The sequence below is a fragment of the Panthera uncia genome, unplaced genomic scaffold (genome assembly GCF_023721935.1).
Source record: "Panthera uncia isolate 11264 unplaced genomic scaffold, Puncia_PCG_1.0 HiC_scaffold_2056, whole genome shotgun sequence".
Taxonomy (NCBI): domain Eukaryota; kingdom Metazoa; phylum Chordata; class Mammalia; order Carnivora; family Felidae; genus Panthera; species Panthera uncia.
Window position 1 is genome coordinate 2,254 of NW_026058752.1, and position 12,723 is coordinate 14,976.

At 62.1% G+C, this 12,723-nt stretch overlaps 1 protein-coding gene across 1 annotated transcript; it reads right to left on the reverse strand.

Moving 5' to 3' along the window:
* Window positions 1-1,464: 1,464 nt before the first annotated feature.
* LOC125917593 (tektin-1-like) lies at window positions 1,465-11,775 on the reverse strand (the record flags this gene model as incomplete). The annotated part of the gene is made up of 6 exons (XM_049623752.1): window positions 1,465-1,717; window positions 2,325-2,521; window positions 8,864-9,086; window positions 9,450-9,593; window positions 10,015-10,143; window positions 11,610-11,775. Coding segments are annotated over 6 exons (1,067 nt in total), but the record flags the coding sequence as incomplete, so codon positions are not given.
* Window positions 11,776-12,723: the final 948 nt, after the last annotated feature.

Consider the following 12,723-nt stretch of genomic DNA (forward strand, 5'->3'; position numbering starts at 1 on the left):
CAGCCTCAGAGAGGTTAGGGACACCCCTTGCCGGCCGCACAGACGCTCCGGGCCAAGGAACGCTTAGATGCTAAACCCCGAGGGAGTCGGGCCCGCGTCTGACACTGTTCAAGACACCGCGTCTGGAGCTGGGCAGCCAGATTCAGGGAACATCAGAGACGGGAAGGCCCCAGGCTGTCTGGCCGACTGTCACCTTGCAGGGGGCCCTAAGAGGAGGCGGGCTCGGCTGGCCATGTGGGAACTAGAATCCAGGTGCTGACCCTGGGTGCGGGGGCTCCGCCCTCCTGGCCAGTGCCCCCCCCCCCACCCCCGCATCACCGAGTGGAGTGTGAGCACCGAGCGTGGCAGCGGCTCCGAGCAAGGCGCCTGGACGTGAGCCCCGCACTTGCGAGGTGGCCCTTTGACGTCAGAATGAGGGCGGGTGGCCAGTCCCCACAGCCACCACGAGGGAAGAGAGGTCAGACCTCACCGCGCCTGAGCCGTGAGCACAGCTGTGCAGAAGCGACGCGGGTGTGAGGGCAGGGGGGCTGTCACCGCGGCTCACACGGCCGCGCGGCATGCCCCCCCCCAGGCGGGCAGTGCGGGGGCCTAGGCCCCCCTGCGTCTCCAGAGCTGCCTACTTGTCCAGACACAGGCTTGAATCTGCGGCAGAAACGGGGAACGTTTTTCCTTTCTCCTTTACTGTTACTTGAGTCTGAAAAATGATTACCCGTTGGTCTGGAGACGGTCACTAAACTCACACCCTCTGTCTGCATCCAGGGGAGGAAGGAGGCTGGGAACCCCTCCCCGAGCCCGGGGGGCTGAAGGAGGCGCCCTCTATCTCCCTGACTGGAGACCTGAGACCACAGCCTGCCCTGCCTGACGGCCGGCTCTGCAACAGACGCGTCCACTAACGACCCCTCCGGCCGGTGAACCAGAGGCGTCCTGCCCACCCCTCCCCTGCCCCCGAACCTCACGACCCCACGCGGCAGCAGCCGGGCCCACCGGCTCCTCAAGCCCCATTACTCAGCTGACTGTCTAGGAGCTGAGGCCCCTCTGTCCTCTTGGGTCTCCCAGCAGAAAGGGGCCCAGAGAGACGCCTGCAGGTGCGGGTAGATCCAGGGCCTCTGCTCTCATCTGCTCTCTGTGAGGCTTGAATAGTGGGTCTGAGTCAGCAGCCCCGGCGTGGTTTCATAGGGAACGGGGATGGTGGCACCAGAGAGGTCCGTCCCTCTCCCGAGTCTGCGTAGGGGATCCAGGACCACACTCGGCGGAATCAGAACTAAACGTCTGGGACCCCTCTGCCCCAGGCCCCGAGTCCCGTGATGGACGATTGGACCCGGGCACGTGGGGTGCAACTGGGGAGCCACCACTGCCCAACCAGCGGCCCGAGCCGCCCCCCAAACCTCGGCCCCGAGGCCCCGCCCAGAGCTTGTGTCTCTGACCGCAGTCCCGCCTCCCCGAAGCGAGACCTCTGGGCCACCGGTCGGTCGTGAAGTGCTTTAATCAGCATCTGAACCGTGGGCACAATCAGCAGCCGGCGTCGGGGCGGGGGCCCCCCGCCCACTCGCCCTGGTCACCCCCGTCCCTCGGGGGGATGGACTTCCTCATGTGGGTGCACAGCACCTCGTCGATGTAGATGGTGTTTTCCTTCACCTGGACCTCCTCCTGCAGGGCCAGCTGCCTGCGGTTCAGGCCCCTCAGCTCTGCCTGAGCCCGGGCCAAGGTCTCCTTGAGTCTAGGAGAAGAGGGAGAGCCTGAGGCGCTTTTCCCGGGGCCGGGTGCGGGGGGATGTGTTCATGTGTTCGGGACAGAAGCCAGATTGATAGTTTCCTCCCCACGGAGACTTCAAAGGGGGCCATATTCCCAAGGCAGAAACCCCCACCAACTGCCAACGCTTAAAACTGTGGATTTTGGGGGGCCCCTGGGTAGCTCGGTCGGTTGAGCGTCCGACTTCGGCTCAGGTCATGATCTCGCGGTTCATGAGTTCGAGCCCCGCGTCGGGCTCTGTGTTGACAGCTCGGAGCCTGGAGCTGCTTCGGATTCTGTGTCTCCCTCTCTCTGCCCCTCCCCCACTTGTCCTCTGTCTCTATCAAAAATAAATAAAATATTTTTTAAAAATTAAAAAAACAACTGTGGATTTTTACCTAAACGTCTGGATTTGGGCTCCAGAAAAATTTAAACCTCGGGACCCATTTTCTGCATGACAGCAAGTGGCCGCCCTCTAGAAAGGGAGCCCTCGAACTTCACCGGTGCAAATGCGCTCATGCCCACGTGGCTCTGCCCAGCCCTGTTCACAGTCCACGCGCACAGTCCTGTGCACCCCGAGTGCCGGCGCCCCCTACCTGGCGACGCTGTGGGCGATCTCTTGGACCTCCCTGACCAGCCGACACTGCGCGGCGTCGCGACACAGCTCCACGTTAGGCCGGTGCGTTCTGGTCTCCAGGCGCGTGTGAGCCACCTTGGCGGGTCCTTCCTGGTCAGCGATGGCCTTTTCGAGAACCGTGACATTTTTCTCCTGGCAAGCAATCTCTTCCATGACCTTGCAAGCGGATCGGAGACAGTGAGGGCGGGCTGTGCCGTTCAGCACTCGGCCGCACACACTCTCACGGCTGCTGCGATCACGTAGGTGAGCAAGGCGGGACCTCAGACTTGCGCCCCCGCAGGGCCCCGGGACGCGCCTGACCTCTCCTCCCTGCCGAGGGCACAGCTGGCCGGTGAGGAGGCTCACCGACCCTCAGAACCTCGCCGGTGGGATGAACGAGGCCACTGTCGCCTCACGTCCTTCCCCGGGCACGTGGGTTCCCTGGAGAACGCCCTGAGCGTGGGCCGCAGGCTGCCCGCCGACCTCGGCCGGGTGCCCTGTGCCGGGAGCACAAAGCTGCCCGTTTCCCTGTCGGTCTGCCCGCCGGCCCGGGGTCCACCCTAGAAGCCTGGAGAGAGTGGACGAGCTGCCTCGGGGTCTCTTTGATGGGGGCTTGTGCGCAGAAAAGATCACTTAGAAGTGACTTGGGGTTTTAGATGAATACTTAACTAGTTTGAAATTGTATTTCTTCCTTAAGCTTTTTTGTTTTTAAACTTTGCATCATGGAAATTTCCAGAAGAACACAGAAGTAGAGAGGATAGTGACCCCGGTGGGCCCCTCATCAATTTAAGCAGCAATCACTATATGGTCAGCTCTTTTCCATCCCAGCCCCGCCCATCCACTCAACCATTTTAAGGCAAATCCCAGATATTGTATCACCTTAGTCTTAAAAAGTTGAGTACGTGTTTTTAAAACATAAGACCTCAGGGGCGCCTGGGTGGCGCAGTCGGTTAAGCGTCCGACTTCAGCCAGGTCACGATCTCGCGGTCCTTGAGTTCGAGCCCCGCGTCAGGCTCTGGGCTGATGGCTCGGAGCCTGGAGCCTGTTTCCGATTCTGTGTCTCCCTCTCTCTCTGCCCCTCCCCAGTTCATGCTCTGTCTCTCTCTGTCCCAAAAATAAATAAAAAACGTTGAAAAAAAAATTAAAAAAAAAATAAATAAAACATAAGACCTCTCGGGGCACCTGGGTGGCTCAGTCGGTTAAGCATCCGAGTTCGGCTCAAGTTATAATCCTTTAAAAACAGGCTACATTCTCTTAAATTTTACAAATGCTTAAAATACCCAACATACACACAGATTCTTGAAAACAAAATTGGTCACCATGGGTTAGGTCAGGAGTCAGCAGTATGGCCAAACCCAGTCTGATGCCTGTTTCTGTTTGTACACAAAATTAAAAAAAAAAAAATTGTCTTTTTAGGGGCGCCTGGGTGGCTCAGTCGGTTAAGCGTCCAACTTCGGCTCAGGTCATGATCTCGCGGTCCGTGGGTTCAAGCCCCGCGTCAGGCTCTGTGCTGACTGCTCAGAGCCTGGAGCCTGTTTCGGATTCTGTGTCTCCCCCTCTCTGTGACCCTCCCCCATTCATGCTCTGTCTCCCTCTGTCTCAAAAATAAATAAACGTTAAAAAAAATTGTCTTTTTAATTAGCAGACTCTTTTCAAGAGCAGTTTTAGGGTTTCAGCAAACGAGCGGCACGTCCAGAGTTCCCACGTACCCCCTCTCCCTGGAGGGCGGATTTCTCCATCGTCAGCGTCTGGCACCGGTGTCCTGCGTTTGCCACAATCGGTGAACCTTGCTGACACGTTAGTAACTAGTCGACGGTGACGTTAGGGCTCACGTTAGGCACATCCTGTGGATCTGGACACACGTGTGATGACACAGGTCACACGGGATAACTTCACTGCCCTAAACCGCCCCTCCCATGCACCTCCTGTTCACCCCTCCCCCTCACGGAGACCCCGGCCACGTCCGTCCCTGTAGCCACGCCCTCTCCAGAACGTCACGTGGGTGGGATCAGACAACGACTAGCTCGGCATGGATTTCAGATGGACGCCTCTCACTTAGCGATCGCTGAGGTTCCTCCACGTCTCTCTGTGGCCTGACAGCTTGTTTCTCTTTCTCTGGGTAACATTCCGTCGTGTGGGTGGACCACGGCCTCTCCGTCCGTTCATCTATGGAAGGACACCTTGGCTGCTTCCAAGTTTCAACGATCCTGAGTAAAGTCCTACGAACGTTCGGACGCAGGGTTTCGTGTGGACATAAATTTTCAACACATCTGGGCAAACGCCCCGCAGCGAGACCGCTGGATTTACGCGCGCGCTCGGTTTCCTAAGAGGCTGCCGAGCTGCCCTCCCCGCTCCCACCGGGACGGACTGCAGCCCGTTGCCCCGCCTCCTCGCCAGCGTTTAGCGCCGTCCCCTGCTGGATTTTCTGCAGGTGCGCGCGGCGTCCCGCTGCCTTCACAGGCGCCTCCCTGGCGACCCGCCACGTGGTGCCTCTTTCCTCGAGCTCAGCCACCCGTGTCTCCTCCTGTGACGCGTCTGTTCACGTCTTTTGCCCATGGTTCAGTCGGTCTGTTTGTCTCCTTCTCGGTGAGTTTTAAGAGTTCTCTGCCTATTTTGGGTGCTGGTCCCTTATCGGACGTGTGTTTTGCACGTCTTTTCTCCGAGTCTGTGGCCCATCTTTTCTCTTTAAAGGAAGGTTTTCACAGGGCGCCTGGGCCGCTCAGCCGGTGAAGCGTCCAACTCTTGCTTTCGGCTCAGGTCACGATCTCACGGTTCACGGGATCACGCCCTGGCGTCGGGCTCTGCCCTGGCAGCACGGAGGCTGCTTCGGATTCTGTCTCTCCCTCACTCACACATGCTCATATGCACACACGCTCCCTCCCCCTCTCGAAAATAAGTAGACTCTAGAAAAGAGTGAAAGACAGGTGTTCACGTATCTAAGTGGTTGAAAAAAACAAAAGAAGGATGAGATTTCACGTCGTGTGAAAATTATGTAAAATTCAAATTTCGGTGCCCAGAAATAAGGTTTTACTGGAACACAGCCACGTGCATTCATTACAGTGGCTCCTTCTGGACTACGGTGGCGGGTCGACAGATGGCACGGGCCCGGCTGTCACCACTTTGCGCCGCCCCAAACGTCACAAACCCCAAAGCCACGGTCGTGACCCGACAGCGCGACTTCCGCGGCCACCTTACTTGGTGCACCTGCGCACGCTCGTTACGGCCACACAAGGAAAGCAGCCTTTGCGTTTTGCACGTTTAAGGCGCATCAAGGGGGGGTTTTGTTAATCAAGGAGACCGCACAGCAGGGCCGGACGTCTGCGCCACACGGCGCAACATTCCCCGCCCCCAGGAGCGGGATTTCTTCACAAAAATGAAACTGAGGGTCCGAGTGAGGCTCGAGCGGCCCTGCCGTCGGCCGCGCGGGAAAGCCGCTCGCCGAGGGCGAGTTAATCAGGTCGTGCTCGATGGCGGCAGCTGAGGAAGGGCGGCCCGAGGATGCGAATCTGCTGGTGACCCTCGGTCCGTCTGCAAGAAGGGTTGCAGCGCCAGGCGCGTTGGAAGCCCACCGACGGTCACTCAAGGAACGAGGCGCGTGACTCGCACGGTCCGTCTCGTTCCCCGTGAGCGGCCCGGCTGGGCCTGAGGCTTTCGTCTCAGAGCCAGACGGTGCCGGCAGCCCCAGTCACCCATTCGGAGCACAGGCTGCCAGACGCCGAGCTCCCCGACCCCACGGCTCCCTGGCCCTGCGTTCTCCGACCCCTCCGCTCCCTGACCTGGGGGATCCCTGACCCGCCACTCCCAGGGCGAGGTCACCAGCCCCCACAGCAGCCTTGTCTCTGATCCGCCCAAAGGACAGGGGACAGTCCCCGTGCCGACCCTTGTGAACATCGGAACGATTGCGGGGTGCGTGTGGGTCGCCTCCTGTGACACGTGGCCGACGTCCCACCCCCTCGGCTGTGCCACCCAGTCACCCCCCACGTGCCCGCCCATCCCTCCCATGCGTGGGGTCAGCAGAGACACAGCCTTTGCGGTTGCCGTGACGGGAGGCAGTGATGGGAGCCACCCGGCCCAGGCTCCGTGCCCGGCGCTGCCACCCGTGAGCCCGTGAGCCCGTGAGCCCCGGGGCCGTAACAAAGCTGTCAACCTTTGTGGCCCCGGCGTCCTCACCCTAGAGAGGGGGACCACGACGCTGCCCCTCTCGTTGTCGCGTCTTACTGGTGGCAGTCCTGCGGCTGAGGCCCCACCCCCACCTGCTGCCCCCCAGGCCGCCCTGCGGGGTCTGCCGGGTCTCACTGAACCGGACACCCCCCCCCCAGCCTGTCCGGACAGCTGGATCCCTTGTGGACTCAGCACCCGCGGGTCCTCGGCTCCGGGGGCCGCGACCCCTCCTGCCCCAGGCTACCTTCCCCCTCCCTCCTGCCTCAGACCCGCCTTCCTTCCGGGGCCCCCACCAAGCCTCCTCCTGCTCCCTGGCCGTTCATAGCACTCTCAGCGGCGGCCGCCAGTTTGCACCGGGGATACGTCGTATGAGCCACATCCACGTGCGTACGTTTACGCGTGCAACTCGCGTGCGGCACGTCCTGGGGGCCCGGCCGGGGCTGTCTGCTGTCACCCCGACCCACCCAGGCGGCTCCCTACGTTAGCAACGAGGAAGATAAGCAACGGGGCTCAGGCGGATTGCGCACGCTGTCAGTTTTCTGCATATCCTGATGTCCTGCCATCGAAACACCAACCCTTGCCGGCGGGGAGGGCCTGGCGACGGCGAAGGGGCCGCCTGCGCTCGCTGCCGGCAGACCGATGGTCTGGGGCTCGGCCGGCTCTGTGCGCCCCGAGCCCGGGGGCCGTACTTCCCCGCCTTAGCCCCCCCAGGGCCAGGTGCCAGGGACGCCCCCGAGGCCCAGAGAACCTCTCACGTCACTCAGGCCGTCCCGAGCTGCTCTGTCGGCCCTGCCGCGTCTGCCCAGGAAGCCCCAGGAAGCCCGGGCCCCTCACGCCCGCTGCGGGCCCCGGCCACCCGCGTCTCCGCCCGACCCTGAGCGGGCGTCCGCCTCTAGGGCCCGCGGGCCTCGTCAGCGGTGTCTCCCCGGCCGCTGCACCTGGGGGTCCGTCAAAAAGTGCACAAACGTTAAGGGGGCCCCCCAGCGCCACACGGGCTCCATCTGTCCGGGGTCCACGCGCTCACCCGCCAGGCTCTTCTCGCTCCCGCGGTGCTGACTGAACCCCGACAGGTGCTGACCGAACCCCGCCAAGTGCTGACCGAACCCCGCCAAGTGCTGAGTGAATACCGTGGTACTGAATGAATCCCACGGTGCTGACTGAACCCCGCCAGGTACTTACTGAGCCCCGCCAGGTGCTGCCCGAATCCCACCAGGTGCTAACTAAGCCCCGCGGTGTTGACTGAATCCTTCTAGGTACTGACTGAATCCTGCCAGGTGCCGACTGAACCCCGCGGTGCTGACTGAATCCCACCAGGTGCTAACCGAACCCCGCCAAGTGCTCAGTGAATACCGTGGTACTGAATGAATCCCACGGTGCTGAGTGAATCCCGCGGTGCTGACTGAATCCCGCCAGGTACTTACTGAGCCCCGCCAGGTGCTGACTGAATCCCACCAGGTGCTGACTAAACCCCGCGGTGCTGACTGAACCCCGCCAGGTGCTGGCTGAACCCCGTGGTGCTGACTGAACCCTGCGGTGCTGACTCAATCCCGCCAGGTGCTGACTCAATCCCGCCAGGTGTTGAATGAACCCCGTGGTACTGACTAAATCCCGCGGCGATGAGTGAATCCCGCCAGGGGCTGACTGAACCCTGCATTGCTGACTGAATCCCGCTAGGTGCTGACTGAACCCCTCGGTGCTGACTGAACCCTAAAGTGCTGACTCAATCCCGCCAGGTGCTGACTCAATCCCGCCAGGTGCTGGCTGAACCCCGCGGTGCTGACGGAACCCCGCTTTCTGCCCGTGTGGCTCCTCGCGCGGCTGAGCTGTCCGACGGCCAAGGCCTGGGTTCAAGGTCCGAGTGCAACTCTGCCGGCCCGCTGCCACGTAGGCGGCCCCAAGTGCTTACACCACAGAAACCGGCAGATGCTGGAAGTCGGGGCCCCGTAGCTCTAGTTTGTCCCGAACGCCAGGCCAGCAGCCCAGCAGCGGGTGACCGAGAGGCACGCGGCGCCCGAATCCTGAAACTCCGGCGGGGATGGGGCGATCGGCGGCATCCGACGAACTCGTGGAATTTCGGAGTCACGAAGGACGTGGCCACCTCGCACGCGAGCGGAGCCGAGGCCCGGGGTGGGCAGACGGCCTGCTCTTCGTAGAGACGACGCGGAGGCCCCCCGAACGGGGCAAAGTCCCCTCCGACCCCAGAAGCCGAGCCCTGCGGCCGAGCCGGGGGGCCGAACAGCCTTCCTCCTTGCGGACCACGAGCACAGGCCGGGGGGCCGGGCTGGTCCCGCCGCCCCCCCCCCCCCCCCCCCCCCCCGACCCCGGCGAGCCTCCCGCTTCCCCCGCCGAGGGGCTCACCTTGGCCAGGTGAGCGGCCAGCTTGTCCCTGGCGCCCTTGGTCTCCTGCAGCCCGTCCCTGAACGCCGCGTCCACCGCGTCACACTGCCGGCGCAGGTCGCCGGCCGTCTGGGACAGGATCCGGTCCACCAGGGCCTTCAGCGCCAGGGAGCTGCTCCTCTGCTTGGCGGCCTTCTCCACGTTGGCGTTGGAGAACCCCAGCCAGTCCTCCGGGCTCACGGAGCTGAGACGGAAGCCACGCGCTCACTCGCGGCGCGTCGGGCTGCGGAAGGGGGTGTGCCCGGGCGACGGGGCCCCGCGGATCCGCGGAAGCTCGGCCTGCCCCCCCCCCCTCCCCGGGTCGGGAGCACGAGGAAGCCCCCCTCTCCAGAAAGAGCCAGCAGCGGCCCCTCCGTGGCCACCTCTGTCGCTCTGGTGCCGGGCGCCGCAAACGCGCACCCGACTCGGGCTGTGTCCGCGGGTGTGGGCCGGAAAGGGGGTGATTAACGTGCCCCCCGTACGTTTAAAACAGGACAAGTTCTCACTGTTTAGAGCTTTTGTATCAGACGCCCCTGAGGCGCCCCCACCCCCGCCCCGGGCCGCTCACTGGGGCTCCACCCTCACGGCGTCCTCCGAGCATCGGATGTTCGGGGAGTTGTTGTTGAGGGAGAAGCAAACGTCGTCGATGGTCAGGGCCACAAACTTGTCCTTCAGGTCCTTCTCCAGGTGGTACTTGGCCGAGCGGTTCAGCCTGCGGGAAGAAGGAAGCGGGGTTCCCTCTGCGACGCCCAGGCGGCACCCGCGGGCCCCCGGAGACCCTGGGACACCAGCCACCGCGAGCCTGGCGCAGGACACGGCGCCTGCTCCCCTCCCGCCCGCCCCCGGCACCGCGCTCACCACTGGGTCACCCACCCTGGCCTTCCAGACCCTCCCTCCCACCGGGACGGCTCCTGATGTCGGCGCGGAAGAGTGCGGAACGTGGGGGCTGAGCGCTGGTGGGAAACGGCTCCGTGTCCTTCGGGGTGAATCCCTGCCCCCCCCCCCCCCCCGTCCCCCGCCACGGCCAGGGGGCGGCTGTCACGTAGGCCTGATTCTGCGTGTTCCGGGGCCCCGCCTGGGGCCTGTTTCCTGGGCACGCCCCGGGCGGACGCAGGCGGGCCGCACGGACGCACCTGATCTGCTCGGACACCTCCTCCAAGGTGCGGGTCAGCAAGGCCGTCACCCCGCGGATGATCTCGGCCTCCTTCACCAGCTCCTGCTCCACCTTGTCGTGCACCAGGTCGATGCCGACCCGCTTCTCCCTGGACGAGAGGAAGGGGCTGCTCATCCAACGGGCCAGGGACGCTCGACACGCCGTCTGGCCGGACAACAGGTTCGAGCACGGCCAGACCCGTCTGGGCGGCGTGGCCGGGACGTGCGTGGGTCCGCATCTGCGAGACTTCAAAATATCCAAACCACAAGGAAGCAAGACGATCGATTGCTCGCTGCTCACGGCGGATACACTCGTCCCCTCGATTTCGCCTTCATTCAGGAGCCTTTTCCTTTTTATTCGCTCGTTAGAAACGTCGTCTTTTGACTTAGAATTCCAAACCCGCCTGTTTCCTTCCTGGAAACAGGACCCAGTCCTGACTGTTGCCGAGGATTTGAATCCAGAAAGATGCCCTTTGATAGTAACCACGACGCAGGCTCGTATGCCCACGCTGGGCGTCCGTGACACCACAGGTGTCGTGCCGGCCTTTTCAAGGGCATTTGTGACGTGCCCTTTCCAGCAAACTCGAGGAAACGGCGCTTCAGAGCAAGTATCTCACCCAGCGTCACGCCACGTCCCCCCATTTTTCCCCCCAGAAGGACCCGTCCCTGCCGATCTCTCTGTCCACCCCGCGTGGCCGTGCGTGGCGGGAAGGCCCCACCTCTTCCAGCCGCGAGGTCTCAAACTCTGCACACCCGACTGAGCCCACCCCACTGCTGGGCGTGAGGTGAGGGTCCAGAGAGGTCCCTGGGCTCGGTCGCTAGGACCCTGGGGGGTCTGGCCAAGGAGCTGCCACTTGATCTTGGAGGCATCGGGTTGGAGGGAGAGGACTGTGAGCCCAGGGGGGCCCCGTGAAAACTGGAACAGTGTCTCCCCAGAGCAGACAGCACCGCCCACTCCCAGGACTGGTAGGAGCAAAGGGACAGTAAGAGGTATGTCTGCACAGGGCCCTCTGGGTGACAAAATGCTCCCGTGTGGCTTGGTGCACGGGAGCAAACCCGTCCTGGAGGAGCTGGGCCTGCCCTGCGCGTCCACGCTAGACCGCTGGCGTGGCCATGTGACTAAGCTCTGGTCAGTGGGATGCAGGTGGAAATGGCAAATACCAAGCCCTAATTATTCCTCCTTGCGGGAACACAGACGAAATGGCTGGAGCGCCGGCTGCCGTCTGGCGACGCGAGGTAACCTGGGGGGATGAATGCATGCGGCAGGGCACGGGATGGCAGGCGCCCGGAGCCTAGCACGGTGCGCACCGTGCCAGCCCTGCGCCGTCTGCAGACTCCCTAAGTGTGAGACAGACAGAAACCACCCTATTTAAATTCAGCACCATTTTGCCGTGCACAAACCCAGCCCTAACTTCCACTTAACTTAAGGCAGACAAGAGCTCCTTCCGCTGCCCGCCAGCTGCCCGCCACCGCGGGAGGCCGAGAGAAATGTCCTCGTTTGCCCCCGGCGACCCGCCACCCAGCACCCGGTGACTCCCAGCAGAGGTCCCTCGGGGAGCCCCCCCCCCCCGCCCACCTGTACTCCAGGCACATCTGGGTGATGTGCAGGGGCTCCTTCAGGCTCTCCAGCGCGTTCTCCAGTCTGGTCCGGTAGGCGAGCAGGTCTTCGGTGGTGCACACCAGCTCCTCCAGCTTGTCATCCAGCTCCTTCTTCCAGAACCTGACCTCCTCGAGCCTCTGTTCTGGGCACACAGAGAGGACACGGAGTCACACGGGGGCCAGCCCGCTCCCGGGGCCACCGGCTCTGGGATTAGAGACCTAAACCAGCCGGGACACGTTCTCTGCTGCTTGGGGCACCTTCGGGTCGTCGTTAGGTGCCGACTGGGGGAGGGCGGGGCCGGGCGGCAGGAGGGAGGGAAGGGATCTCTTCTTACAAAACCAAGGTGGAGTTCGTGCAAACACCATCCACGCGGGTCGCTCTAATTCTTCAATACCCGTGTTTTTCATAACGTTTAATCCGATCAAAGCTGGAAACCTACGGTGTTTGAAAAGTCAAACGGACCAAGTTTTGCAGACCCTTCCCCACCCAATCCCGCTTTCTGGAAGCAACTGCCTTCTAAATGCTTTTAGAATTTCCTCCTGCATTTGCTCACACGGCTGCTTGTTCAGGATCACTTTCAACGACGTCGGTCAGTTTCCTGTGGTGGAAAGACCAGGATCTGCGCTCACACAGCACGTCCCTGACCTTCTGTCTTCCCGATACGGCCGCATTGACTTCTGGTTAAACAATAATTTCACACTTGCTTATGATACTGCAAATATGTGAAGCTATTTATACCTGAGCCAGGCAGCGTGCTAATACCAGTTTCTTCTCTTACACGTTTTTGTTTGTTTTCGGAGGGGCTGCTAGTTGTGTTTTTGTTTCACTTTCCAGATACTCATTACTAACTTTTCCTTCAACTTTCTGACAGAACTATGACCCACAGGTATATTCAAACCCATCGATTAGCCAACGGCTTTGCTTACTCCCCAGGACCTCTGCCCGGAGTGCTTTCGCTGCCTGCCTGCTCGCTGGCGATGCTTGTCTCCTCCAGAACCCCTGATCTTGTGCACCTGCCACAGCCCCCTCCCCAGCTGTCTGTCCCAGAACCCCCCACCCTGTGCTCTTGCCACAGCAACCCCCCAGCTGT